General features: G+C 35.1%; 6 protein-coding genes and 1 long non-coding RNA gene across 15 annotated transcripts; 2 read left to right on the top strand and 5 right to left on the bottom strand.

Moving 5' to 3' along the window:
- On the bottom strand, positions 1297 to 1954 carry LOC105169149. Of its 2 annotated transcripts, XM_020695696.1 has the most exons (2): positions 1675 to 1954; positions 1297 to 1638 (listed from the first exon to the last, which is right to left on the bottom strand). In XM_020695696.1, the coding sequence occupies exons 1-2, from the start codon at positions 1865 to 1867 to the stop codon at positions 1418 to 1420; spliced, it is 414 nt and encodes a 137-aa protein (XP_020551355.1). In that variant the 5' UTR covers positions 1868 to 1954; the 3' UTR covers positions 1297 to 1417. The 2 variants fall into 2 exon arrangements, with proteins under 2 accessions (XP_020551355.1, XP_011087764.1); XM_011089462.2 differs by having other exon boundaries at positions 1297 to 1951.
- LOC105169150 (transmembrane emp24 domain-containing protein p24delta3-like) lies at positions 3860 to 7617 on the top strand. The gene is made up of 4 exons (XM_011089464.2): positions 3860 to 4249; positions 6504 to 6716; positions 7140 to 7216; positions 7324 to 7617. The coding sequence occupies exons 1-4, from the start codon at positions 4043 to 4045 to the stop codon at positions 7466 to 7468; spliced, it is 642 nt and encodes a 213-aa protein (XP_011087766.1). The 5' UTR covers positions 3860 to 4042; the 3' UTR covers positions 7469 to 7617.
- Positions 7460 to 9283, bottom strand: LOC105169430. The gene is made up of 2 exons (XR_002287712.1): positions 8656 to 9283; positions 7460 to 8552 (listed from the first exon to the last, which is right to left on the bottom strand). It is a non-coding gene; the product is annotated as an uncharacterized LOC105169430 (long non-coding RNA).
- Positions 11075 to 16563, top strand: LOC105169152. 2 transcript variants are annotated; one of them, XM_011089467.2, is made up of 5 exons: positions 11075 to 11526; positions 13128 to 13237; positions 13331 to 13711; positions 14217 to 14928; positions 16105 to 16563. In XM_011089467.2, exons 1-5 carry the CDS (start codon positions 11292 to 11294, stop codon positions 16170 to 16172), a joined length of 1506 nt encoding a protein of 501 aa, XP_011087769.1. In that variant the 5' UTR covers positions 11075 to 11291; the 3' UTR covers positions 16173 to 16563. The 2 variants fall into 2 exon arrangements, with proteins under 2 accessions (XP_011087769.1, XP_020551743.1); XM_020696084.1 differs by having other exon boundaries at positions 16108 to 16563.
- Positions 16786 to 19895, bottom strand: LOC105169151 (RHOMBOID-like protein 10, chloroplastic). Its single transcript, XM_011089465.2, has 9 exons — positions 19609 to 19895; positions 18496 to 18749; positions 18226 to 18280; positions 18054 to 18134; positions 17872 to 17968; positions 17714 to 17781; positions 17411 to 17509; positions 17239 to 17280; positions 16786 to 17056 (listed from the first exon to the last, which is right to left on the bottom strand). Exons 1-9 carry the CDS (start codon positions 19756 to 19758, stop codon positions 16916 to 16918), a joined length of 987 nt encoding a protein of 328 aa, XP_011087767.1. The 5' UTR covers positions 19759 to 19895; the 3' UTR covers positions 16786 to 16915.
- Positions 20025 to 22086, bottom strand: LOC105169431 (probable E3 ubiquitin-protein ligase RHC2A). Of its 6 annotated transcripts, none has more exons than XM_020696087.1 (4): positions 21310 to 22086; positions 21138 to 21158; positions 20859 to 20959; positions 20025 to 20697 (listed from the first exon to the last, which is right to left on the bottom strand). In XM_020696087.1, the coding sequence occupies exons 1-3, from the start codon at positions 22039 to 22041 to the stop codon at positions 20906 to 20908; spliced, it is 807 nt and encodes a 268-aa protein (XP_020551746.1). In that variant the 5' UTR covers positions 22042 to 22086; the 3' UTR covers positions 20025 to 20697; positions 20859 to 20905. The 6 variants fall into 6 exon arrangements, 4 of the variants coding, with proteins under 4 accessions (XP_020551746.1, XP_020551745.1, XP_020551744.1 ...); XM_020696086.1 differs by having other exon boundaries at positions 20025 to 20738; XR_002287609.1 differs by having other exon boundaries at positions 21138 to 22083.
- LOC105169432 (E3 ubiquitin-protein ligase RNF181-like) lies at positions 22927 to 24411 on the bottom strand. 2 transcript variants are annotated; one of them, XM_020696088.1, is made up of 3 exons: positions 23695 to 24411; positions 23420 to 23519; positions 22927 to 23284 (listed from the first exon to the last, which is right to left on the bottom strand). In XM_020696088.1, the coding sequence occupies exons 1-2, from the start codon at positions 24305 to 24307 to the stop codon at positions 23500 to 23502; spliced, it is 633 nt and encodes a 210-aa protein (XP_020551747.1). In that variant the 5' UTR covers positions 24308 to 24411; the 3' UTR covers positions 22927 to 23284; positions 23420 to 23499. The 2 variants fall into 2 exon arrangements, with proteins under 2 accessions (XP_020551747.1, XP_011088125.2); XM_011089823.2 differs by having other exon boundaries at positions 22927 to 23291.

Genomic DNA, 24417 nt, shown 5'->3' on the forward strand with positions numbered 1-24417 from the left:
GAATAAATGATTGGTAGGATTCGAATAATTTTTTGTAAATATAATAAATTAATAAAAGTAATATGATGTTTACTTCAATAATGTAGGTAATAAATAAAAAAAGTGGCATAAATCAAAATATTTTTTACTTTAATGAATAATAAGTGTGATAAATGAATATAATGGCAAAAGTCAATATATAGGAATTTTCTTTCCCACCACACATCCACCCACATGGGCTTGATTGTGAATGGGGGCCAATTGAGGACAATCGAGGGCTACATGAATTTGCGTCCGAGCTGTAACATGCAAAGAAAATCATGGACGAGAGTGTATTTCTATCTTTTGCGATCTCATGTTAGAGGTTATGAGTTCGAATTTTATTATGTGTATGGAATGTTGTATATGCATAGTAAGAATTATTGTTTATTGTAATAGTAGATGTTGTTGAGTAAAATATAATTATTTTAATAGTAAGATATAATTATTTTAATAGTTTTTATTAAATATTAATGTCGACTGCAATGTAAACAAGTCCCAAGGACATGTCACGTGGATATTCAATCACTATGCTTTCCTTTTTCTTTGAAAAATGATTAATCCAAACAAATAATTTAAATAATTTATTATTATTATTATATCTTTTTTCCCCTAAAATTCAAATTTTTGAATTTACTTTATCTAAAAAACTTTCCATCCAATCACAACATTTAATGTTTGTTTTTTCTCTCCATGGATTACAGAATCTCGGAGAGACCTAATGTAAATCTATTATTACAAATTTAAATATATTTTGTTCGTATTTTACTTTATGGATTTATATTTACAAAATCTACACAAATAACGATTTATTTAAAATATTTACAAATAACATACATATTTAAATAATAAGCTAAAATGCGGTATCAGTTTATAATTAAAAAAAATTGAATAGGACTGCATTGCAAATAAGAGTTGTAAAGTAAAAACAAAATTTTACGCTTAATTAAAAATAAAGATGAATCCAAGATCGCTAAGCTAAGCTGTGCCAATTTTAATTGTGTATGAATCTATTTTAGTAATTTTATCTTACAGTACATTAAAAATAAATTTATCCAAAATTTGCTTAAATGGCTGAAAAAATGTGAAAATTTAAAATTTATAAGATAAAATTACCAAAATAAATACGAATAATTATGTTTTCCTAATCTGGTAGATCGGGTGCAAGAATTATCCCGTCATACACTACCAAAATCACTATCCAGAACGATATGTATAATCAAGATCTAGCGGCTACCAAAAATCGTTATGAATTTTATAGTTTCTTTTAGTGCTCGCTCAGCATAAATCTGGAAACCCTGAATTATATATAATTCCATACGGATTGATTCAGAAAACAACAATTACGACATCAATTACACGATCAACAACGTTAAACCAAACAAAGGGTTCCTGAAATCTACGAAGGATGAACCTTGTTAGAATTGGAGGAGATCGCCCTGACGGCAGATCTCATCGAAGCAGTAGCAGAATTGACGGCAGCTTCAATATACTTCTTCGAAGCAAACGTCGCGGCTTTCTCCAGATTCTTCCCCATCTTCCGCGCTTTCTCGGCGGCGCCGACCAGACCGTCGTGCTCCGCCGTGGAAACCCTGTCCATCTCCTCCTCGAAGCGGCGGAACTCCGCCATGGCGCTGTCCATGACGGAGTCCAGGTACTCCTCGGAGTCTCGCATGTAGTCGTGGGCTTTCTGGACCTCGTTGTCGGTCTCGAGCTCGAGATTGGCCCAGGCCTTGTAGGCCTCGACCTCGAAGAGTTTCATGAGGTCTTCGATGGTGGAGGGATCGAAGTTCTTGTCGCGGAGGGCTTGGTCGGAGAGGAGTGTGAATTCGGAGAAGAGAGCTTCCATTTTCGCTTCAGTTGTAAGAACTAAGGGTGGGACTGTGAGAGGATCATATAAAGCGACGTTGTTCCTAATGCTTTGCTTTATTTTATTTCTTTATTTATTGCTACTTATATCTTGTTTTAGATTAAAGTAAAAGTGAAAAAGTGCTACTCTTTTTTAAGTAAATGTAAAAGTTGAAACTTTAGGAGGGCTAACCGTTGGGAATTTTGTTGACGTGTTTTCTTTTATTTATAGAATTATAATGTGTTCTCCTAAATTTCAAAAATTACATATAATATTTTTTTATGTTTATTTTTATCTAAATTGAATTTGCTATTATTATTAAAAAAAAATCTAAACTAAAACACATATTTACACACAATTGGTTTATTACAAGTCAAATGAATTATTTCTGACAAAGCTACCCATATCAGGGTGAAGATGTACATCCTCACTACATCAGACGTAATTTGGTCAGAAAAAATTATTTGACCTGCAATAAGCAACGGGGGTGAACACGGCTTTTCATCTATTTATTTTTTATTAATATCAACAAATTCGATAAATTTTAATTAATGTGAAAATTTAATTATTAGACAAAAATAAACGTCATGGGTACTTGATATAATTTTTCAAATAATTATGAGACAATGAGTAATTACATCAAACATTAGGAGAGAACAATATAATTATCCCTTATCTTTTTAATTTGACATTTGTTCACGACAAAGTTCATATACCATGTCATCGCATAATCGACGATACAATCTATAAGTTTTACAGTCTCCTATCTCTAATGACACGACTTTATTTTTAGAAAAATCCTTAAAATTCTAATAAAAACAAACAATATCTAGAGGCATGAGGTTTGAGGATATTGCACGTCGCACAAGGCATGATCTAGCATTGTTTGTGGGAATGATGGTACCATAGACATATAATTCGACACTTTTTGTGGGAATGATGCAATATACTTATTTCAGACCTATTTCTAACAAAAACATTCAATCAACAATTTCAATCAAACAAATAAACAATAAACTACTAAAAAAAGCAAACAAACACCCATATCTTCGATATTTAAACTTCCACTTAATGATTATGAACTTACGAGACCTATATATTTTATTTATATAAAATTGTAATTCATTTGTCGTATAACCTTTTTTCAGCATTTTCTTGTAAGGAGTTGGGTAAAAAAAAAAAAGAAAAAAGAAAGAAAGATTGGGTGGGTGTTATGAAGATCATGGTTAGGAATCTAGGTAGTGGGGGGAGTGGGACCAACGGTGACAGATTTGTCAAAGCACATATGCTGTCTTTATTGAAGTGCAGCTTTACTTTCTTAATTTTTACAAATAATATATATATATATATATATATTATATGAACATATGGTCCGATCACTGATGCAAACCCCCCCACCCCCAAGACTTATGACCGTTGAAATTAAACTGCATCGATTTTATATCATGATATACTATTTCTTTTTCCCAAAATGCCAAAATTATATTAATCCAATTTGTCTAGGGTTGTAAATTATTTGAATTGAGCCGAATATATAATTTATTTAAATTATTATTGAATTTAATAAATTATGTATGAATTTAATTTGATTATTAATCTAATCAAGTTCAAACGAATTATTAAATTTAATAATAATTTTTAAATATGTTATATTACTTTTGCACTAATCGAATCAAATTCAAACCGAAGCTGAAAGCTGATCGAACAAATATTTTTTTTTTGATTGAACTTTTATTGTCAAGTTTAATAAATTAAGTTCACAAAAAATAATACCAATTAATTTGAATGGAGTATTTACTAGATTGATTTATTTTTTTAACTTAAATTTGTTTCTAAAAAATAAGAAAGTCCATTCCGTAATTAGAGTGACAACCCATATATTATTGTGGGCCCATATAAAAATAGGCCGTTGAAGTGGCCCAAAAAGGATTCAGCCGGCAGACCCGTATCCGTTCCCACAGTCCAAATATAAATACCGGGTTATTTCCCCGATGTTAACACATCCGTGATCTGTACAGTATTCTGACTCTGTGTATGTAATAAAATACAGCAAAAGTCCGAACCACGACCCGGATCCGAAACAGTGCGAGAGCTTCGTTTTCCGATCCGATACGCCTGCTGGAGAATAGAGATTCCATTCTTCGAGATCTTCAGGACAGACTTTGGAGAGAGGTAATGATGGGGGCTGGTGCTAACGTGAGCGATGTGCTGCTTTTAGTATTATTGTGTGTTCTACAGGGGTGCCAGGCCGTGTGGTTGAGTTTGCCGGCGAGTGGGACCAAGTGCGTATCCGAGGAAATCCAGAACAACGTCGTCGTGTTGGCGGATTACGTCGTCATTTCTGATGACCATGCCCATCCCATCCCCACCATTTCCGCAAAGGTTAGGGTTCTTCTGGAACTTTTCGGACTGTTGCGACCTCATATTTTCTTCGTACATCTGTATATTCCAATTAGTCTGTTTCTTGGTATAAAGGCAGTGTAATTCGTTTTGGGAAAGTTGTTTATGGTGCATGTGAGGCTGATTCGGGGACTAAGGTGGATCAAAATTCAAAAGTGAAAAATAAATTTAAGTTACTAGCTTGGGTCCATTTTGGGTATTGAGAGGATAGTTGAAAGGGCTTTCTATTTGGGCTCCAATTGTGGAAGGTGAAGCAGTCAAGACTATCAACAATTTTACATTTTTCAGGGGTATCATGCGTGAGTTTAAGCACTTGGTGAGAAGGGTTGTTGTTGAACTCGTGGGAAAGGAAACGACAATGTTTAAACGGAGAACGAAGGATATGAGGGTGGTAAAAAATCCCCTTATTAAATGAATATCTAAGAGGGATGGGATTAATGATCTGTAATATGGTTTGCTTTCTGACTGCATGTGATTCAGAACAGGAACACATCACTTAAGTTGAATATTTTTCTTTGTCAAATAATCTGTAGCTATGTTTCTCAATCCACTTTTTCCTTCTAGTGGACTTGTGCTGATTTCCGTTGCCTGTGAAATGTTCTTAGTTGCATATAGTCGGTATACTCTTCTATGATTATCTTTAGTTCCATTGTATTCCAGCAATTCAAACGTGTACTATGCGTTAAAACTAGTGTATTGGCACTTGAGATAAGTTTGGAACATGATAGTTTTGCTTTTGCTGAGTGAAAGGTGAAGTTTGCTTTCTTCTTTGCTAGTAAAATGTGCCGTATGCACTGAGGCACCAAAAAACATTTGGGGAAGTGCAAGGCAAGGAACACGCCTTGTCAAAGTGAGTGTAAATTGTTATATAATTTGCAGCTTATACTGAGAGAACAAACGGTTTTAAGAAAATTTATGTTATGAATGAATAAAGTTTAAGGCGTCAGAGAAAATAAACTCAGTTTTCACATACACTTGAGCACCTACTTTGACAGTTCAGTGTATTTATATCGATTTAAGGAAACCAGCAAATAAGCAAGACTAGAATAAATTAGTGAAGGATGCAGCTGCTATTGGAGGGCAGAGTATTTGGCAGAACAGCTGACGATCTGTAAGAGAAGAATCAGAAAATCATAGAAGAGCCTGTTGCTTGTTGTTCGACTTCCAGAAAATCCATTTCACAATTTGAATTTGCTCAACAAGAGAAAGGGAGTGTTTGCAAAAACTCTACTTTTAGAGAAATGATTTTTGTAGAGAAAGTTAAAAGTTATAGTAGAATTAAAAGTGGATATTGTTTGTAAAAAAAAGTAGTTAAATTGGATAGTGTTTGTAGAAAAATCACTTCTAAAATAAATTTAATTCATTAAAACCGTTTTTCCTAAAGTGTTAAAAAGATACTATTTTTTGCTTATTATTTCACTTGTTGTTTGTCAATAATAATTATTTTCGCATAAAAAAGATAAATTTTATTTCGATTAGTATATTTCATATATATATTTTTTAAATATTAAAAAGTATATGTTTAATTTAATAATGCTCCCACTAAGTAATATAATTGTTGATTCATACACAATAATTAAACTTTAACTATTAAATAATAATATGTGAACAAAATAATATAATTAGATGACATAGCAAATAAAATATAAAAAATTTAAAATATTATATATGTAAAAGTGTAAAATTAATTATTATTAAATTATTCAAATTATATGCAAACTCCAATATCAACTTTAAATATACAATTCTAAAAATAAATTAAAAACGCTAAAGTTGAATTAAGATTATTATAATAAGAGTATAGTAGCAAAATAAAGTTGGATTTATTTACAAAAAAACTAAAGCAGCTAGAAGCACCCTGGCTTTTTTTGTTTTAGCCGTTTCAGAAGCAGAAGTTGGTATACCAAACACTTCAAAGTGATTTTTGGGAGCAAGGAACTAAAAAATGCTTTTCTAAAGCTCTCGCAAACATTCCAAAAGCATGGTATACCGAAGGCCATTTTATAAATAGTTGACACATAATCGAGAAGCAATATAATAATTTTATATGGGAAAAGACAACTAACTTACAAGAATTTAGAAGGAAACTAATTAATCAATACATTAGTCATTATGAATTTATGATGCACGATTACGAGGGAAACAAGCACATTGAGCCGTGATGCATGATTAGCATGGGTTTCTATCTTTCTTGCACTCTGTTTTTCTTAATGTGACTCTTTTGGTTCTGCTGTAGGTCACTTCGCCATATGGCAATACTCTCCATAATCAGCAAAATGTCACACACGGTCAATTTGCATTTACAACTACCGAGGGTGGAAATTATCTGGCTTGCTTCTGGGTTGATGGCCAGAAAACAGGAAATGCAGAGATAAGCGTTAACATTGATTGGAAGACAGGCATTGCAGCAAAGGATTGGGAATCAGTTGCTAGAAAGGAGAAACTTGAGGTGAAACCATTAAGCTTATACAGAAATGCTATTCTCACTTGCAAACTTATTTATTACCTCCTTCTGGAAAAAACCAACTTTTTGTTGGTAGTTGGAGGCAGTTAGATGATACACGCATAAGATTCCTTTTAGCTTACCTTTGTTCTTAAGAGTCTTAGATGCCAATTTTTTTTGGTAGTTGGAGGATGTTAGATGCTACATGCATAAGATTCCTTTTCAGCTTATCTTTGTACTCAGATGCCTGCCATTTCACCTGAGTTTTGCATGCTTAGCATTATAAGATGCTTTCGACATCATCAGTTTCTGATGGTGGCAAATAATCATAGTAGTTTGGAGATAATTAAGAGACATTTGGAACTTGAAATTGAGATTAGCTCATGAGGTTTAGTTTAGAATGTTTTACTCATTTAGTACCTCTGGTAGGGTGTTGAGTTTGAGCTAAGAAAGCTTGAAGGAGCAGTGGAGGCCATCCATGAAAATCTTTTGTATCTTAAAAGCAGGTAAAAGTTCCTACTTTCTTTTTGTTTGAATTAAGTTCTTTATAATTATTATGCTGCGTATTATTATTGCTTCAACATTCCAATTCCTTGTAAATTTGTCCTCTCAGAGAAGCTGAGATGAGAACTGTGAGCGAAAAAACAAATGCTCGGGTGGCTTGGTTCAGTATCATGTCATTGGGAGTATGCATTCTGGTTTCTATTGCCCAGATATGGCACTTAAAGCGATATTTCCAAAAGAAAAAGCTAATCTAGATTTGTTCGATTTACTTGTATTTTGTGACGCCAGCTTAAATCTTAGGACTTTTTGCCTCTTGAATATATTCTCATTCACCAGGATGAATTTTTTACACACACTTTTACTGTTTGAGATAATGAGAGAAACATTTCCTGTTTTCTTTAAATTATTAAGAGTTAATGCAATAGGATGTGATGCTCTCTCTGTGTCTGTGTGTGTGTTAAATACATCTGAGCTATTTTAACTGCCATATTTGCCATTCAACTGAACCATTCTGTACTCGAAGATCAGGATACCAGAATTCTTAACAATATCTATTGTAAGAAAAGGTTATCCACAACTAAATCTATCAACAATTAGAACCCGAGAAATGATGTATCCCAACAGAAAAGGAAATGCTGAGCGAACAATTCCTATTCAATTGAAACAATCTCCCAATTCATGCTTCCAAATCTGCTAATATCCTCAAAGAAATCATCAGCGCTTCTATGGCGCCTCAAAGAAATTCATTTAAATTCCTTGCATACTTTACCAATGAATCCAGCATGCTCATTTTTTGTTCAGCATTCCGTGGTGATCGTACTGTGACGACAACCTTTTCAAGGTGGGGGAATCATAAACCCAGAGTCAACCTGCAATACCAGCAACATCTCTACCTTATCAAGAATCCAGTTAGCACTATTGAGATAAAGTTCCACCAAAGATTAACACACTGGAATTGCGTTACTGAATGACTTAACATTTTTCAGGCTGTTCATTTTACAAAGAGCAGCGAACATGGCACCATGAATCTCAAAAGTTTCCAGCTTGGGATGGCTGTTAAAGAAGTCTACAAAATCAATCTCTGGAAAGGGTTGCAGGTTATCAGTCTCCCCAGTGAATTCCACCTTCATGTATAGGTGCTTAACCTCACTAACCATTTGAACAATTTTGCCTATAGCATCCCAGCATCACTGCACTCCCCGAATGGACAATGTCTCCAATGCCACAAGTTTCCCAAAGTCCACGATATGAACTTGTCCCATTATCAGACAATACTGGACAACATACTATAACGAACAGGAATCTGAATGTAAGACTATCAGGAGCCATTGTAGGTACCTGCATGGTTGGCAAAAGGAGAGGTTTTTCAAGCACTGAGTTTCCAAAACCCTGATGAAACTACAACTTTGTAGTTCAAGTGATTCGAGCTTCAACGACTTACCATAAGCGAACAGTTGCCAGCTCCAAAAAGTTCAAGCTTACACTGCCAAATATGAGGGTTCTCTATTAAAATGGACCTCAGCCCTTCACAACCAAGAAGCAAAAAGTGGGTCAATTAGGACAAGCACGAAGAGCCTCAGAAATTGCCAACTCTTCAAACTGGCACCAACTATTTCAAGATTCTTGAGCCTGTAGAAGACATCCCATTCCGGTGATTGGATCATCAACACACCCCAGAGTATTAGGGACTCCAAATTCCGAGCAGCCCTAAGACAATCCAACTTGGAGGGGATATCAGTGGAATTCTGGTGCTCGATTATGTCATCCATTCGGAGCTCTAGATTCTTCAAGTAGGGTCCTGCTATAGACAGACACGACACAAGGCCAGAACTCGAAAACCATTTGGCTGACAATGGCATCAGGGATGTTGCCATTTGTAAGGTAGTCGAAAAGATGTCGAGGGAAGAAGAGGCTCCTTACAGATGCAATCAGAGAAAAACCCAGATTAAAAACTTTAGTAGTAAACCTTATAAAATATTATCTAATTTCATACATATACAAATTTAAATAAAATCGAACCTCGTAGGTGGTGTTGACATGCACTAGAATAAGCTAACTATTATCAAATAAATAATTGTGCTTGCACTATAACTGGATTTAATTGGCTAATATTTGCTTAATTCACTAACCATACCACTAAACCCAAAAAAAAAAAACACTGCCACGTGGATGAATGATAGTAGTCAACTTATTTATTTTTGGTTTTTTTTCTTTCTTCATGTACAAGATTAGTGGACTCATTGTCATTGTTAGTGATAATAATAAATAGTAATCAAGATGCCCAAATCACAACATTGAGTAATCTCTAAGTATCATAAAAATGGATTATCCAATCATATTATGAATAATTATAAAATGATAGATGATTCTTACCATCATTAAATTACTTCTTATTAATTAAATTAAATTGTAGTAATTTAAATTTTAATACACTCGTCATGTAATAAATTTTAATATGACTAATTTTTTGGATAAATCTAATGTTTTATACCATATAATGCATCTCTCTCTCTATATATATATATAATCCCATCAAATTCATAAATTATTTCAATTCGAAAAAAACCCAAAACTTTTCTTTCGAAAAAATAAAAAATTACTGTAAAAACAGACATCGGCTCATTTTTATAAGATTTACTTATAAATTGTATTTATTTATAATTTTCAATGCAAGAGACAGTGTGTATTAATTTATTTTATATTAATATAATCTAAAAATCACACCACATATATATTTATCTCTATATTTTTTATTTTTTTTAATAAAAAAGCGCCTAAAAATAGAACCAAATAAAAATTTAATTTTATAATCGATCGAACCTAATTCAAATTAAAAAATTTGCAACTTTATACTTTGGCGCATTATATAAATTATAATCCGCGAGTTGATCAGACCTAATTCAAACTAAAATTTATTGACTTTTATGTGGGCGTATTTAATTTTTGAATTAGTGAAAGGTGAGAAATGTTTAATAACTTTTGTATAATCACTTTCAACGTATTATTCCATTCTATGTAGACCTTACTTTTATCACCTTTCTTTTCACCTTTGCTTCGCCTCAACGTTGGGTACCCAAAATCATTATTATTTTATTGCTATCTAACCCCCTTCCCTCCTATCAAAAACTAAACTATTGTGCCTACTTGTTTCTATATCCACATTTATGCCTCTATATTTTATGTAAATTGCTCTCACTCCCCCATACTTTTAAAGATTTGCACTTTTCCCCTTGACCTTTTCTTTCTTTTTGCCGCTTGTTGTATTTGAATTGATGGATTTGAGAATAAGAGTTTGAAATACCTAACAAGAAACAATCTGCATTTTGGTTTTTGAGTCCATATTAGAAAAATATTCAATTATTTGCGTTTCTTGTTTTAAATTATGTTACATTAAAAGAATTTAAAATTTATCAAATGTAACCCAAAAGTTACATTTAATTACAAAAACACCCCAAAAATTTTCTGAAAAATACCAATATACTTATTAATATTGTAGCTGTAATTAAAATTATACACCTATTTTATGACGAACTTTTATATAAATATCCTTAAGATTGAGTTATATTCTACAAACACCACCTCATACGGTGGACGTATGATTTTACAAATTGTAGGAAATGTTTATATAATTAAATATAATTTTAGAGGTGTGGATGAGATATATCTTGAAAATGAATCTAAATAAATTGGAAAATTAGAAATTGAGCAAATCTAACTTGCAAAATAGTCCATATATTTGACTTGTAATTGGAGATGAATTAAATTAATTAAGAGTAGCAATAAATGAAATTAAAAAATAGAGGCACATAGGCATTTGGTTCTCATCATCATCATAAAAAAAGAAAAAAGAAAAGGGAATTTGCATTCTTTGAGTGCGTGTTTATGCGCGTACAGAGCATTTGTTCACCCAGCACACTTGTCCATAGCTACCCACAGTTGTCTCCACACCCTTTAGAGAGAGAGAGAGAGAGAGGGAACCCATCTCTCTCCCGTTACATGCATCTATACATACAATTTACAGTGAGGGAATCGTGAGACTGTGAAAGAGAATTGTTCGGAACCGATGCTGTGGCGGATATGGGGAAGGCCGATAACCAGCGACTGCCAGTTGTGCAGCACTCTAATGGCAGTAGTGCTTCTGGAACCTTCCTCTGCCGGAGATGTTCGGTGGGTGTTTGCAGGCTCTTCAGCGTTAAATGCGTTGTTGTTTTGATGTTCAGTGTCGTCGCTTTTCTTTCCGCACTTTTCTGGGTTCTTCCTATTCGATACAGGGAAGCTGGGTTTGATGCTAAAGACTCCATCAAGCGCAGTGGTAAATTTTTGTTTGTGTTTGTGCTTTTCTTTTATTTATTTTTTATTTATCCAGTTTTCCTTTGCTGCTGTGAGTTTGTGACTTGGGAGCTGTGAAATTAGGGTTTCTGTCGTGGTTTTATTGAATTTGTGTTTGATACTTAGTATTTTGGGGTATTACCAGAAACCGAAGTTATCATTACTTTGACATATTCTTGCCTTTTGTTATTCTCTCTAAGTTTTGGTGTTCATGTGGGTGTCACTAATTTTTGTTGATTTCCCCTTGGTCATCAGCCGGTTTTGTTATGGCGTTTGGATTCAAAGTTATTTTTGACACAATATAAGAAAATGAATGCTCTGGATAATCTAATCGCCCTAGTTTACAATATTTTTTTGGGTGGTTTTTATATTGTAATAAGTTGAAGCGTCAAGGTGGCTTGTTAAGGTTTAAAAAATAAGTTTTCCTTTGGTAGGTTTTATTGTTGAGCAACCTCATAACCATTTAAAACTAATCTAGTGCATAATTTTGCTATGAGGTCATGCTTCAACTTATTATAATTTATTCCTTTGTTAAAGCAAAATACGGAAGCTACTGGTTTGTTTTCTTGGAATAGTAAGAGATAGCAATGATTTAAACTCATTCTTGATGCAGTTTGAACAAATTGGTACAGTGGTAGATATGTTCTATAACGGATGCAGTTCTGAACCTGTGTGCCAGTACCCTGTGTAAGATCTAATGTTCCTGTTGCCTCTTCGAAAACAAATTGAGGGGAGTTGTTTCTTCTTGTTCTTTCTGAGATGGGAGACATGTTCCTTGGATACAGTGTCTGATTATGAATTCCGGCTAATTGGAACATAAGCTGTAGCCTTTTCATTTATTTGGTTTAGACAGTATGAAATTTAGGGGACTGCTTGTTATGAATTTACTTTTCTTTGTATGAAGTAACATTTCACCAAAGTATCTCTTTTACCTTGAGCAGTATGAGAAATAATCTTAGACAAATGCTGAACTGATCCTTGCAATTACTGGACAGAACTAGGGTCTCTCTTGCTTGAGGATTCTGGTGCCCGGATTAATGCATTATTAGTGATGCATGCATCTTCCGGGAATTTCATCTCTTTTGTTATCCATTATTCCTTGTTATTGTTGTGATGGATGTTAATTTGTCTACTTATAAGTGAATGAAGTAGAAGCATGTTAGTGTTGATTGAAAATACTAAATATAGATGATGTAATTTGATTACTAAATTTAGCTATTCTTCTTTTAAGGTTTGCTTGAATTAGTATTTCAGCTTGTTAATGAAGTAGTTCTGGCCTCATCATGTGACAACATTTTCTTTCCGCTTATTCTTGGATGTGCTCAATTGTGGGGAATATGGGTTGATTAAATATGTAGTAATGAGTTGAACTATTTGTGCACTGAATGTTCTGTAGTATTATGTATTCCGTATATATCTATTATGATGGTTTTCTTAAATCATTAAGAGAATTTATGTGTTTCAATTCTCAAAGGCCGCAAAAGGAAGAAATAGATAGAAATGAAATAGTAGTATATAGCTTTCAAGTGTTCTTGTTTACTATCATGATTTCCTTCTGAGTGATTAATCTGGTTCTTATTTCAGCCACTGTTCAAGCATACTTTAAGCTTCAAAAACCAGTTTCCAAGCTTGTACCATACACTGCGAGACTAGAATATGATATCAATGACGAGATAGGCGCCCCTTCCTTGAAGGTTTGCTTCAAGTTTACACTCTATACAGTATTTGCATTTCCCGTCATCGATTGAGAAAGAAGAATGATTTAGCAGTAACTTGTTTTTCCACAGATTGCTGTTCTGTCCATGCACCAGGCACGCTTATCTAACCATACCAGCATATCGAACTGGACAGATGTGGTGTTTGGCTTCCATCCTGATCTCATCAATAGTACAATCACTCCAGTGGCCTTGAGTCTGTTGAAGTCATCCTTGATAGATCTGTTTCTTCAGCAATACAATTTGACATTGACATTCCCGATTTTTGGAGAGCCCTCTTCATTTGAGATTCTGAAATTTCCTGGTGGGGTTACCATAATACCGGAACGAGTTGCTTTCATACCTCAGCCCCTTTTCAATTTCACTCTCAATAGCTCAATTTATGATATAAAGGAAAATCTTCTGGATTTGAAGAAACAACTAAAATTGGGATTGAATCTGATGCCCAATGAGGTAACTTAATTTCTATTTGGCCTCTTATTAAAGTCAGATAGTAGAAGTGGCTGATTTTTCTTGAAATTTCTCAATTACCTGGAGTGCTGGAAGTTATTAGACGAGTTTCTTATGTGGTTTTACATGAGATGTTAATATTTCAACCCTGCTTCATCCTCTAAAACAACCTTCCGTGGGCTTGATATTACTTAGAATTGCTACATTAACACACTTAGCTGGTTCTTTCAGAAAGTCTCCCCCAAATAAAAAGTAGATTAGTTACCTGCATGTCGGGTTGGATACATACTGACTGGTATGTTCTATTAGTAGTGGCATACTACCTGAATCTATCAAATTTGCTATTCCTCATGGTTATTAAATGTACCTTCTTTCACTGTATTGTTCCATAACCTTTTCTTATTCTACTTTTGGAACTTTTAATTCAGCAATTTGAATAATCCATTTACATTTCACCAGGTAAGATCTTTTGATTTTTTTTTTCCCCCGTCTTCTCTCTCTTCTACAGGTGGTATATGTACAGGTAACAAACAAGCATGGCTCAACAATAGATCCTCCTGTTACAGTTGAAGCTTCTGTTGCATCTGATCTGGGAACTCTACTGCCAGAGAGATTGAGACAGCTAGCTCAAGTAATTACTGGGTCTCCTGCAGAAAATCTTGGCCTTGATCATTCTGTTTTTGGAAAAGTTAAAGAAATTAGCTTGTCTTCGTTTCTAAATCATTCACTTCATGCCCCAACACCATCTCCTTCTCCATCTCCATCTCCATTTTTTGATACTGGTCCATCCATGACTCCATCTTATTCTCCTGCCTTTTCACCTAACACTCATCATTCGCTACCACCTTGTTCTAACTGTTATACTTCTGAACCATCTGGTGCGAGCCCTCATTCTGCACCCAGTCCACAGAATCTCGGTTACCATTCTCTATCTCCAATTTCTGATGCTCCTGCACCCTCAGTAGCTTTGGGCAGTCCACATTGTGGTTCTACTGATCCACTGAGTCCTTCTCCAACTCCTCATCCCCACCAAATGTCTCCCAATTTATCACCTTATGCCTCCATTGAATCCCCAGGTGCAGTTTCAACACCTCGGATGTCACCAAGTCATTCTCCATTGCCTGGTGTTGCATATGGTGCTCCAGGTCCAGATGGAAGGAGTGGGAAAGCTTTGGTGTCTCCACTGCATGTTTCATCATCTTTTGCATCTGCCTGCTCATGTAAGTTAGTGCTGCAAAAGATCTATTTTGCCCCTCAGCCTAGATATTGCAAAGTCGATATAGATGATTCATAGTTTCCTTATGTTGTTCACTAATACTACTACTATAATCAACACATTATAATAATTGGCCGACTCTAGTATCTTGACTTTCTTATTTCCAGGTAGAGCATGGTGAAAAAAGTAAAAATTGGTTTGTCAGTGGCATTGACATAGACTAATTTTGGGGTGCCCTTGTATATGGAACTCCATCCCAATAAGTGATGGGATTGGTAGCTGCTACTAGAAAACCAGTATTGAACAATGAGGATAATCTGCTTTTGAAAAGATAATATATGTGTTGTCTTGCGAAATTTGAAGTTTTACATTAGAAAACAGGCATTTGCTGTCTTTTATCTTCTCATAAGACAATGTAGCTTGTCGGGTTGCTTTCTGGAAAGAGAAAAAAATGTTTTGAAATAATTGGTTGGAAGATGGGAGTTGCAGTTTGAGAGTGAGACAAAAGAATGGTTGGAAGAAAACATGTCTGGATGCTGAGGATTAAGGCAAGGACTACTCGTGCAATTAAATATTTTTTCTGAGCATCTAGCTGGAAATGGAGAAATTACTGAATCCTCCCGTCTTCTAATAGTAATAGTTGAAATTATGAATTAGCTGGTCATTATGATTCTTCTGTATAGTAAAACTTCTTTATTGGCCACAATTTTGCAATGCTGGCCACACCCGCTATTTGACTAACTCCCTCAAATTCTGGAAGAGATTATAGCAAATATATATGTAGTAGCAGGTTTAGATGTTTATGCATCAACAACCTCCACCCCCTGCCAATCCTTGCTTCTCTACAGTTCCCAATCCTTCTTAATGCTATGTTTGTTCACTCATACTAATGCTATGTTTGTTCACTCATACTAATGCTATGTTTGTTCACTCATACTGTATTGTTTCTCCCCTACTCATTGGGAATCTGTCTTGGTTGGCGGCAAACGTTGGTAATCACTGGTTTTTTTAGTTGGGGGAAGTACTTGGGGTCAACAAAGTGGTACTTGTTTGTGTATTAAGGTTCTTCACACATTGTTCTCTCCCTGAGGTTATATTAGTGCATACATTTGAGTGATTTACAATACATTGGTTGTGCTTCATTAGCGCCTAACATATTGTATATTTGCAACTTTTCTAGCAGGCACTTGGAAGATTCAGTGGATAATTGGACTCCTTACATTTCTTCTTTTATTCTGGATATCCTAGCTGACACCTGCATGCCAGCCGAAATTAGTTATTTGGACGTATTATATATCTGCTTAACAGTTTTGCTGGTGGAGACTGAAGTGGGTTGATAAGCCCAGAAGTCCACAAGGAGTAGGAGAGTTGGAGGTGAAAAGCAAAAGGACGGATGACAGTTAATATCTTATAGTATCGTGTGGGATGTTTGTTTCCCAAGGGAACGACTCCCCATCATAACTTACTATCCAAAGTGAATGCGCTTTCTTCCTTGCAGGTTTCTGAAAGAACATAACTGTAAAATGTAGGGGTTCTTTCTGAACATCTGCAAGGGGGAGAAGCCAAAGGTGACTAGATCTACTGATGTTAACAAAACAGATTAGGAATTTATATATCAAGTAAAGAAATTAATCATCTTTGATATGCTCCAAGCCTAACCTATCTCCAAGGTTTTACTGTTTAAGTCATTGCCAAATTATGTTTCAATCAGATCTGAATATATGTAACTGTTGGTGGATTGTGAGGGTTGTTGATGCCCAATGGATTGATAAATACGACCTAATTGTTAAGTCGTCCATGAAGAACCACATTGGGAAGTCAGAATACATGTTCCATTTCAAGTCTAATAAAAGAAGTGGCATGCATGAACATTAATTTTGCACTAATTTCTTATGAGATGAATGTAGCGACACATCAGTTCCCTGAGCAGGGATATTCTTTATCTGGTGACTAAATGTACAACAAGGTAAAATGTCATGTTGGGCATTGCTTTACTTGGGATGTCTTCTTATGAGAGAAAATATTGGCGCCCTGTCTGTAAAAATTCTTCTCCCATCACGGGAGACAGACTCAACCTCCCATGCAGGACCAAGAAGCCAAGAAGCTGCAGCTCCACCCATCAACCCTCCAATCTGGAAAATTTGAACAATAAGAAAACAATCACATAGATTATTTAGAACCCTCACTTGGCTTTATCGTTATTAATAAACAGGTAGGGTCTCTGCATCAGTGAATGGGGCAGCTTTTGCTCCAAGTAAAATGAGAGAAATCCCACATACTGCAGATATCACCAAAGAGTTCGCAGTAAACTTACATGTCCCCAGTTGTCAATGCCTTGAGATAGAAGCCCAATTGTCTGCATGAGAGATGTTCATTTTCATTACCAGAACTTGTGTGCTATTTATGTCCAGCAAATGTAAAGTTGGAAAAGATTCAGGCCATTGCCCTAATCCATACACAGACAGAGATAAAAGCCTGATGCATACCATGTTCAGAACAATCACTTGAGCTATATGTTTCAATTCTCCCTCAGTGCCTTTGACCATGCCTCTGTGCCTCAATACAAACATAGCAAAAGACCCGACCTGATCATGCCACATTTAAGTATAGAAGCTGAAAATTCAATGATGTGAAGAAAAAAGCAAGATTTTCCTGATCCTGACTCTATGTTAGGTTTTAAAGTCATTAGTTTCTTTAATCAACAATTCAAACTGAATTTGATTCAAAATAGAGTTGAATAATGTCAGGACATCGAGAAATGCTCTGCTTTTTCAAGGTTGAGAGATCACCAATCCGAAAATAGCTCCTGATGCACCAACTGCTGGTGCACTGCAGAACCAGTAACTCATTGCTGAACCTGATGTGACCAAAGAACTTGATCAAAACAAATGGACTCTTTTTGACATAAAATTCGAATTATGTACTGTAGTGGGTTGTGAGTCGTTACTTGCAATCGCAGAGGTGATGTATATTGTTAGATATCTCCTAGGACCACATATTTTCTCAATGGCAGGACCAACTGAGTTCAAAGAATAGCAATTAACCTGAAAAACCATAAAGAATTCTCAATTAACATGTTAAATAAAAACAAAAAACAACTCCTTTTTATTGGTAAAATTCAAATCGAACCAGCAGATGCCCGATATTTGCATGCAGAAAGGAAGATGTAGCTAGCCTCCACAGCTGCCCTTCACTAATGAGACTATTAATCTGCAAAGATAGAATGGGAACAAGTTTAACATAGAAAACCTTTACGTGCAAGTGATAATCTAGCACCTCGATAAGAACTAAAAGTTCAGACCTTGGCCCCCCAGTATAAAACCTTGCCGTCTGAGACAGATTGTGCTATGTACATTCTGCATATAATTCATAAAAGATCTTCACTGCTTTATGGGAACTAATGAAACCAAATATTATTAAGGAGACTAACTGGTAGCTCTTCAACTGTTCATCTCTCTGTCCAGTACTTATTTGTGCGTGATCTTTTTGAGTATGTTTAGAAAAGTAGCATGACATATTGAAGTTACATAAGGCTTGGTACATAGTATAGGTATCAGGTAATGGTACTCACAGTACATTAGCGGCAAGAAGGATATTGGTCCATTGCCTTCCGTCAAAGAAGTCTCTTCTTGACGTCCTTGACTGCGGCTTCCCAAAATCTTTAGAATCACTTCTACTTTCATTTCCATTGAAGAAACTTAAGCTCATCAATGTAGCAGAAAAAGTATGGTATGACCATTGGAAACAATTAAAACCTGTAAATTGAAGTGCCCTTTCATGACAAATATCCTTCAACAGGAGCACATCACCAAGATGAGAAACTCTCTGTACAAAAAGCATGACAGCAGTGAAGATTTGTTTGAAAACATGGTTAACTAGCCTAGACAAGATGAGTGATTCACATGATGAAATGCTTGACTAATAATGCCACAGTTTCTTGTAAGCCCTTGCTGGTGTAAGATGAAAAACGGACTTATTTCCCAGGTTTAAATCACAGGGTTTCAATACTCTATTAATGTCGATTGATTCCACTTCTTCCCACATCACAACCAGTAGAAGATTTACTTCTGGGTAGAAGTTCAAAATACCATTTCATTGCATGATTTTCTTCAATCACTGTTGTGAACATGCACAAGAGCAATCAAACTCGAAGACATTATAAATGCCCACAAAATGTAAAACCAAAATCTCCTATAGCAGCCAAGGATGAGCCTACAACGGTTGCCGGTTTGTTCGGAAAAAGAAAAGGAAGACAAGAAAACATCTTTGTTTACAAATAAAACAATCAATCTCAAACAGGCAAACATCAAATTTCCAGTAGTTTCTTAGTAATAGTTCCTTCATTTTGCTCTGCCACACTAGAGAGAGATTCTTTCTTGTCTAAGATTGTCAAAGGCACTGGGAAAGCTGCCATAATTCCTCTTCATAAGCCCAGTTCACTTTGCCCTATCCACAAATTTTCTATAGTTTCTAACATCATTAAACCATGAAATTCTTGCAAGCTTTCATCCTGATTTCTTGAAAGAAGGTTTAAGACTATGAAAATACGAAAAGGGATGATTCAAAGCAGGCAGCTTATCCCCAAACAAGTACAGTTACTTCATCATTATTCAAGTACAAATAATTGAGCGAGCAATAAATAGGGATTCTTGTTCTACGCTAGAGAGTGTCCTTTTCTTTTTACCTTGAGGGAGGACCGGAGGAGGAAACCCAGATGAAGACGGCGGCGGAGGGCGTCGCCAAGGCGGAAGGCGACGGCAGTGGTGGGCATGGGTCCCGCTCCAAGAATGGGCATGGAGTACTTGGGATTGGATGACATTCTTGATCCCATCATTGCCTTTGCTCCTCAAAATTCAACACTCGGTCCAAACATGTGAAAATCAGGGTAGACTTTCCCTATGATCTTCCAACTTTTCTCTTCTGCTCATTTAACTATTACCCAACTACCAAACTTTGGTCCGAAATATGAACAATGTGCAGAAAAAAAATGATATCATTTTTAAATAATCATACAGAATTTCGATGGTTCAATTGATTTTGAAAATCGGGGAAAAAAAAAAGTACCTCAGCTCTGTTTGGTTATATTTTCAATTTTTTTTCCTTTTTGGTAGCTAGTGAGAAAAATATAGAAATAATGTTGGTAAATAAAAAGAATAAATTGAATTTTGTGTTTTTAAAAAATATATCCTGAATGTTTTTGACTCTTTTTCAGATAGGAAAAAAAATACAAAAACAAATAAAGCCGATATTTTAGTTGATTTTGAGTATTTTCAAATATTATACTAAACTTTTAAAAGAAAATTGTTTAATCTTTGGTGATGGTTTATAAGTATAAGCAGAGGATAAAAAGCAGTTGATTCTTAAACAACTCTCATGTAATTTGAAACAGAACTCATTTTATTTTCTTTTTGAGCTAAAATAATTATAATTATCTTTATTATATGTACACCTAAAAAATATTTATATTCTCCTTCTGAAAATTGAAAAAGAAAATAATATGTCCCATTTATATATATGCACATAAGTCGAAATTTAATTAATTCTATTTATGATTTGTACATCGTAGACGTAATCGTATATTCTCGTGGTGAATTTTATAATTCAAATCCACGTTGCATCACCAGTGCCCGAACAAATTTACTTGTGAAGTTTGCAGCTCTGCTGTTTGGTTCAAACTTGGAAACACAAGGCAAATCTTGCATTAACAGTTAGTTAAGCCTTGTCCCTTGCAAAAACATTAGTTTCAGACAACTCCCACTTATCTCTGTTCAAGCTGTTCTCCAGAATATGACGATGTCAGTTGTCAAATTCAACCTGAACCCTCAATCTCAAAGCTGTTAACAATATTCTTGAGCAGGCCATCAATGAATATGTTGTGTGTGAAAATGTTGTATGATCTTTATGCCAGGATATAGTAAAGGATAATGCACATACCTGAAATCTGCTAAAACTCCCTTCTTCTTGAAATAAACATTACCTTGTTAGTTGCAAGAAATAGGCTTAAAGTGTGCCCCGTTATCGCCGTTGTGAGCTACCTATCGAGACGGTTCATGTATTTGTACTTCATTACAATTTGGTGGTTTTTAAAATAGTTTGAATCTATTATTGTAATTTTGGATTTTAATTAAGAGTCAAATGAAATATAGAATTACAAAGTAAGATATAAAAATTGTTGTTAAATACGATCAGGACGCATCAGATGTAATGTTTTACCTCCGCGGGGAACGTTGTTACCTGCATCAGTAAGAAAATTAAGACAGAACTGTGCCAAACTTGCAACCAAACTGAAGGGCATCCAACTCCAGTTTTCAGGATCTGTGTTGTTGTTATGATGGAAGTTGTTGTTATGATAGGAGTTGTTCTCGTTGTTAGACAATCCTCGTACCTCGTGGCGACAAACTGGGCAAGTGTTGTGGATGTGTAGCCATGGAACAATGCACTCAGAATGGTATAAATGCTTGCAAGGAAGCTCTGTGGCTCGAGCCCCAACCTCGAATTCATCCTTACAAACAGGACAACAAGAGTCATTTTTTAGATGTTCAGAATTCAGCTCCACCATCGGCAAGCCCTCAATGGCTGATTCAGGAGTTGGAAGAGGGTGGGGCCGATCATTTTGAGTCAATTCTTGAATGAGCACGGTCGTTTCCTGATGTCTAGTGGGAGGATCCAATATTTGCGCCAATGCATCTAACACACGTGCGCCAGGAGATGGTTCCAAACGGCCTATACAACGTGGGCACAATACTTCATCAGGGTTAGTGGTTGTTATCCTTATAGAACGTTGGCATCTTCGACACCAATAGTAATGATATGTTCGAGTTCTTTGAACCCCATTACTAATAACACCAGAACCACGGGTGGTAGACATAACTAATTTGGTTAAAGATATGAATGAACTTTTGGTGACTAGAGGTGGAGAAGAAGACATGTGAACTAACGGTTTTATACAAGTATGGGTGGGAAGTTGTGATGGGAAGAGAGAAAAGAATGGCTTGTTTAGGAGACTAAGGTTGTTTGAGCTTGTTTGGACCTTTTCTTGGTGTGGTCTTTTCCATGTCCTGTAATGGAAGAAAGGGATGATTGGGTATAAAGTTAGATGCACAAACTTCCTAAACATTTGATTCAATCATAAAGAAAGAAAGAAGAATAAGAAAAACAAAACCTTTGTAACTTAGTAGTGTAATGCCTCAAAAGAGGGGTTGATTGATTGTAAGAATGCCTTTACAGATTAATTTTCATAGAGAAAACCAGCCCATTTTTGTTCTTAATTTAAATAATTTCTCGATCTAAAAATTATATAATTATCATTGAGAATTAAATAAATACGATTATTCATAAACGACAACATCTAGTATTCGAGAACAGTGTGTGCAACTGTGATTGAATTCAAGTCAAGAAATAATAATTGAAATTATATACGTTTTAGTACTTGATTACGATCCACAATGGTCTATCCTAGCCACTGAACTTGAAATCACACACAACTCTACTTCAATTGAATATGGCCCAATTCATGTAATTACATATTAAATATACTTATTTATTTTATAATTAATTCAAATTAAAACTAATCTTTTCATAATTAAATTATTTAGTAAATAATTAACATTTGAAACGTTATATTTAAAACAGAATTTATATGAAATAAAAAAGAATAAAATCCTCTAGTTTCTTTTATTTACACTTATAATTTTGTTGAGTCAAAATAAGACCTATTAATACGGGGTCGATAATTATATAAATTATTATTATATATTTTTTATTTTATATTTGAACAAAGAATTCTATAAAAAGATATTTTGTTTTAATTTATTTAATTTTTTTAAAATTAAAACGTAAAATGACATGCCAAGTAACTAAGCCTTTTTTATTTTTCAATAAATTATAATGCACTCTTAGTAGGTTTTATATAATTAAAAATATTTTTTATTATTTAAAAATTTATAAATAATCGTTTAAAATTGACAATCATCTAACAAATATACACTATAATAAATTCAAATAAAAATTGAAAAGGAAAATAATATGTCCCATTTATATATACACGTAAATCGAAATTTAATTAATCCTATTTATAAGTTCTACATCGTAGACGCAATCGTATATTCTCGTGTTGAATTTTCTAATCCAAATCCACGTTTCATCATCGGTGCCCGAACAAATTTACTTGTGAAGATTGCAGCTCAGCCGTTTGGTTCAAACTTGGAAACAAAAGGCAAATCTTGCATTATTAACAGTTAGTTAAGCCTTGTCCCTTGCAAAAACATTTGATGCTTAGCTTTATTAGTTTCAGACAGCTTCCAGTTATCTCAGTTCAAGTTGTTCTCCAGAATATGATGATCTCAGTTGTCAAATTGCACCTGAACCCTATAACTCAAAGCTGTTAACAATCTTCTTGAGCAGGCCATCAATGAATATGTTGTATGGAAATGTGTTGTGTGTGAAAATGTTGTATAATCTTTATGTCAGGATATAGCAAAGCATAATGCACATACCTTATATTGGGTAAAAGTCCCTCGTTCTTGAAATGATATTACCTTGTTAGTTGCAAGAAATAGGCTTAAAGTGTGCCCCGTTATCGCCACCGTGAGCTACCTGGAGACGATTCATATATTCGTAGTTCATTAGAATTTGGTGGTTATTAAAACAGTTTGAATTTAGTATTGTAATTTTGTATTTCATTTAAGAGTCAAATGAAATACATAATTACAAATACGATATAAAAATCATTGTTAAATACGGTCAGGACGCATCAAATGTAATGTTTTACCTCCACGGGAAACGTTGTTAAATGCATCATCAAGAAAATCAAGACAGAGTTGTGCCCAACTTGCCACCAAACTGAAGGGCCTCAATGAGAAGAGATCCATCCAGCTCCAGTTTTCAGGATCTGTGTTGCCTTCTTGTGCCCTGTAATAACCTTGGAAGTTGTTGTTGTTGTCAGACGATTCTTGTACCTCTTGGCGACAAACTGGGCAAGTGTTGTGGATGTGTAGCCATGGGACAATGCACTCAGAATGATATAAATGCTTGCAAGGAAGCTCCCTGGCTCGAGCCCCAACCTCAAATTCATCCTTACAAATAGGACAACAAGAGTCATTTTTCAGATATTCAGAACTCAACTCAACCACTGGCAAGCCCTCAATGGCTGATTCAGGGGCCGGAGGAGGGCCAGGCCGGTCGTTCTGAGTCAATTCTTGAATGAGCTCAGTCATTCCCTGATCAGGAGAATAGTTTTGTTGCATACTCTCTGAAGGAGGAGTGGGTTCGGATGGTTGATCAGGGCCTATGAATTGGAGTAATATCCAGGCTCGACGATTACCATTTTGATTTTCATGATTCGGGCCATAGTTTTGTTGCTGTCTAGTGGGAGGATCCAACATTTGCGCCAATGCATCTAATACACGTGCGCCAGGAGATGGTTCTAGACGGGATTCCAAGAGGGGCCGAGCTCGTGAAACGTCTAGCTCATGCCTAATCTGGCCTAAACAAC

This window comes from Sesamum indicum, linkage group LG8 (genome assembly GCF_000512975.1).
Source record: "Sesamum indicum cultivar Zhongzhi No. 13 linkage group LG8, S_indicum_v1.0, whole genome shotgun sequence".
Taxonomy (NCBI): Eukaryota; Viridiplantae; Streptophyta; class Magnoliopsida; order Lamiales; family Pedaliaceae; genus Sesamum; species Sesamum indicum.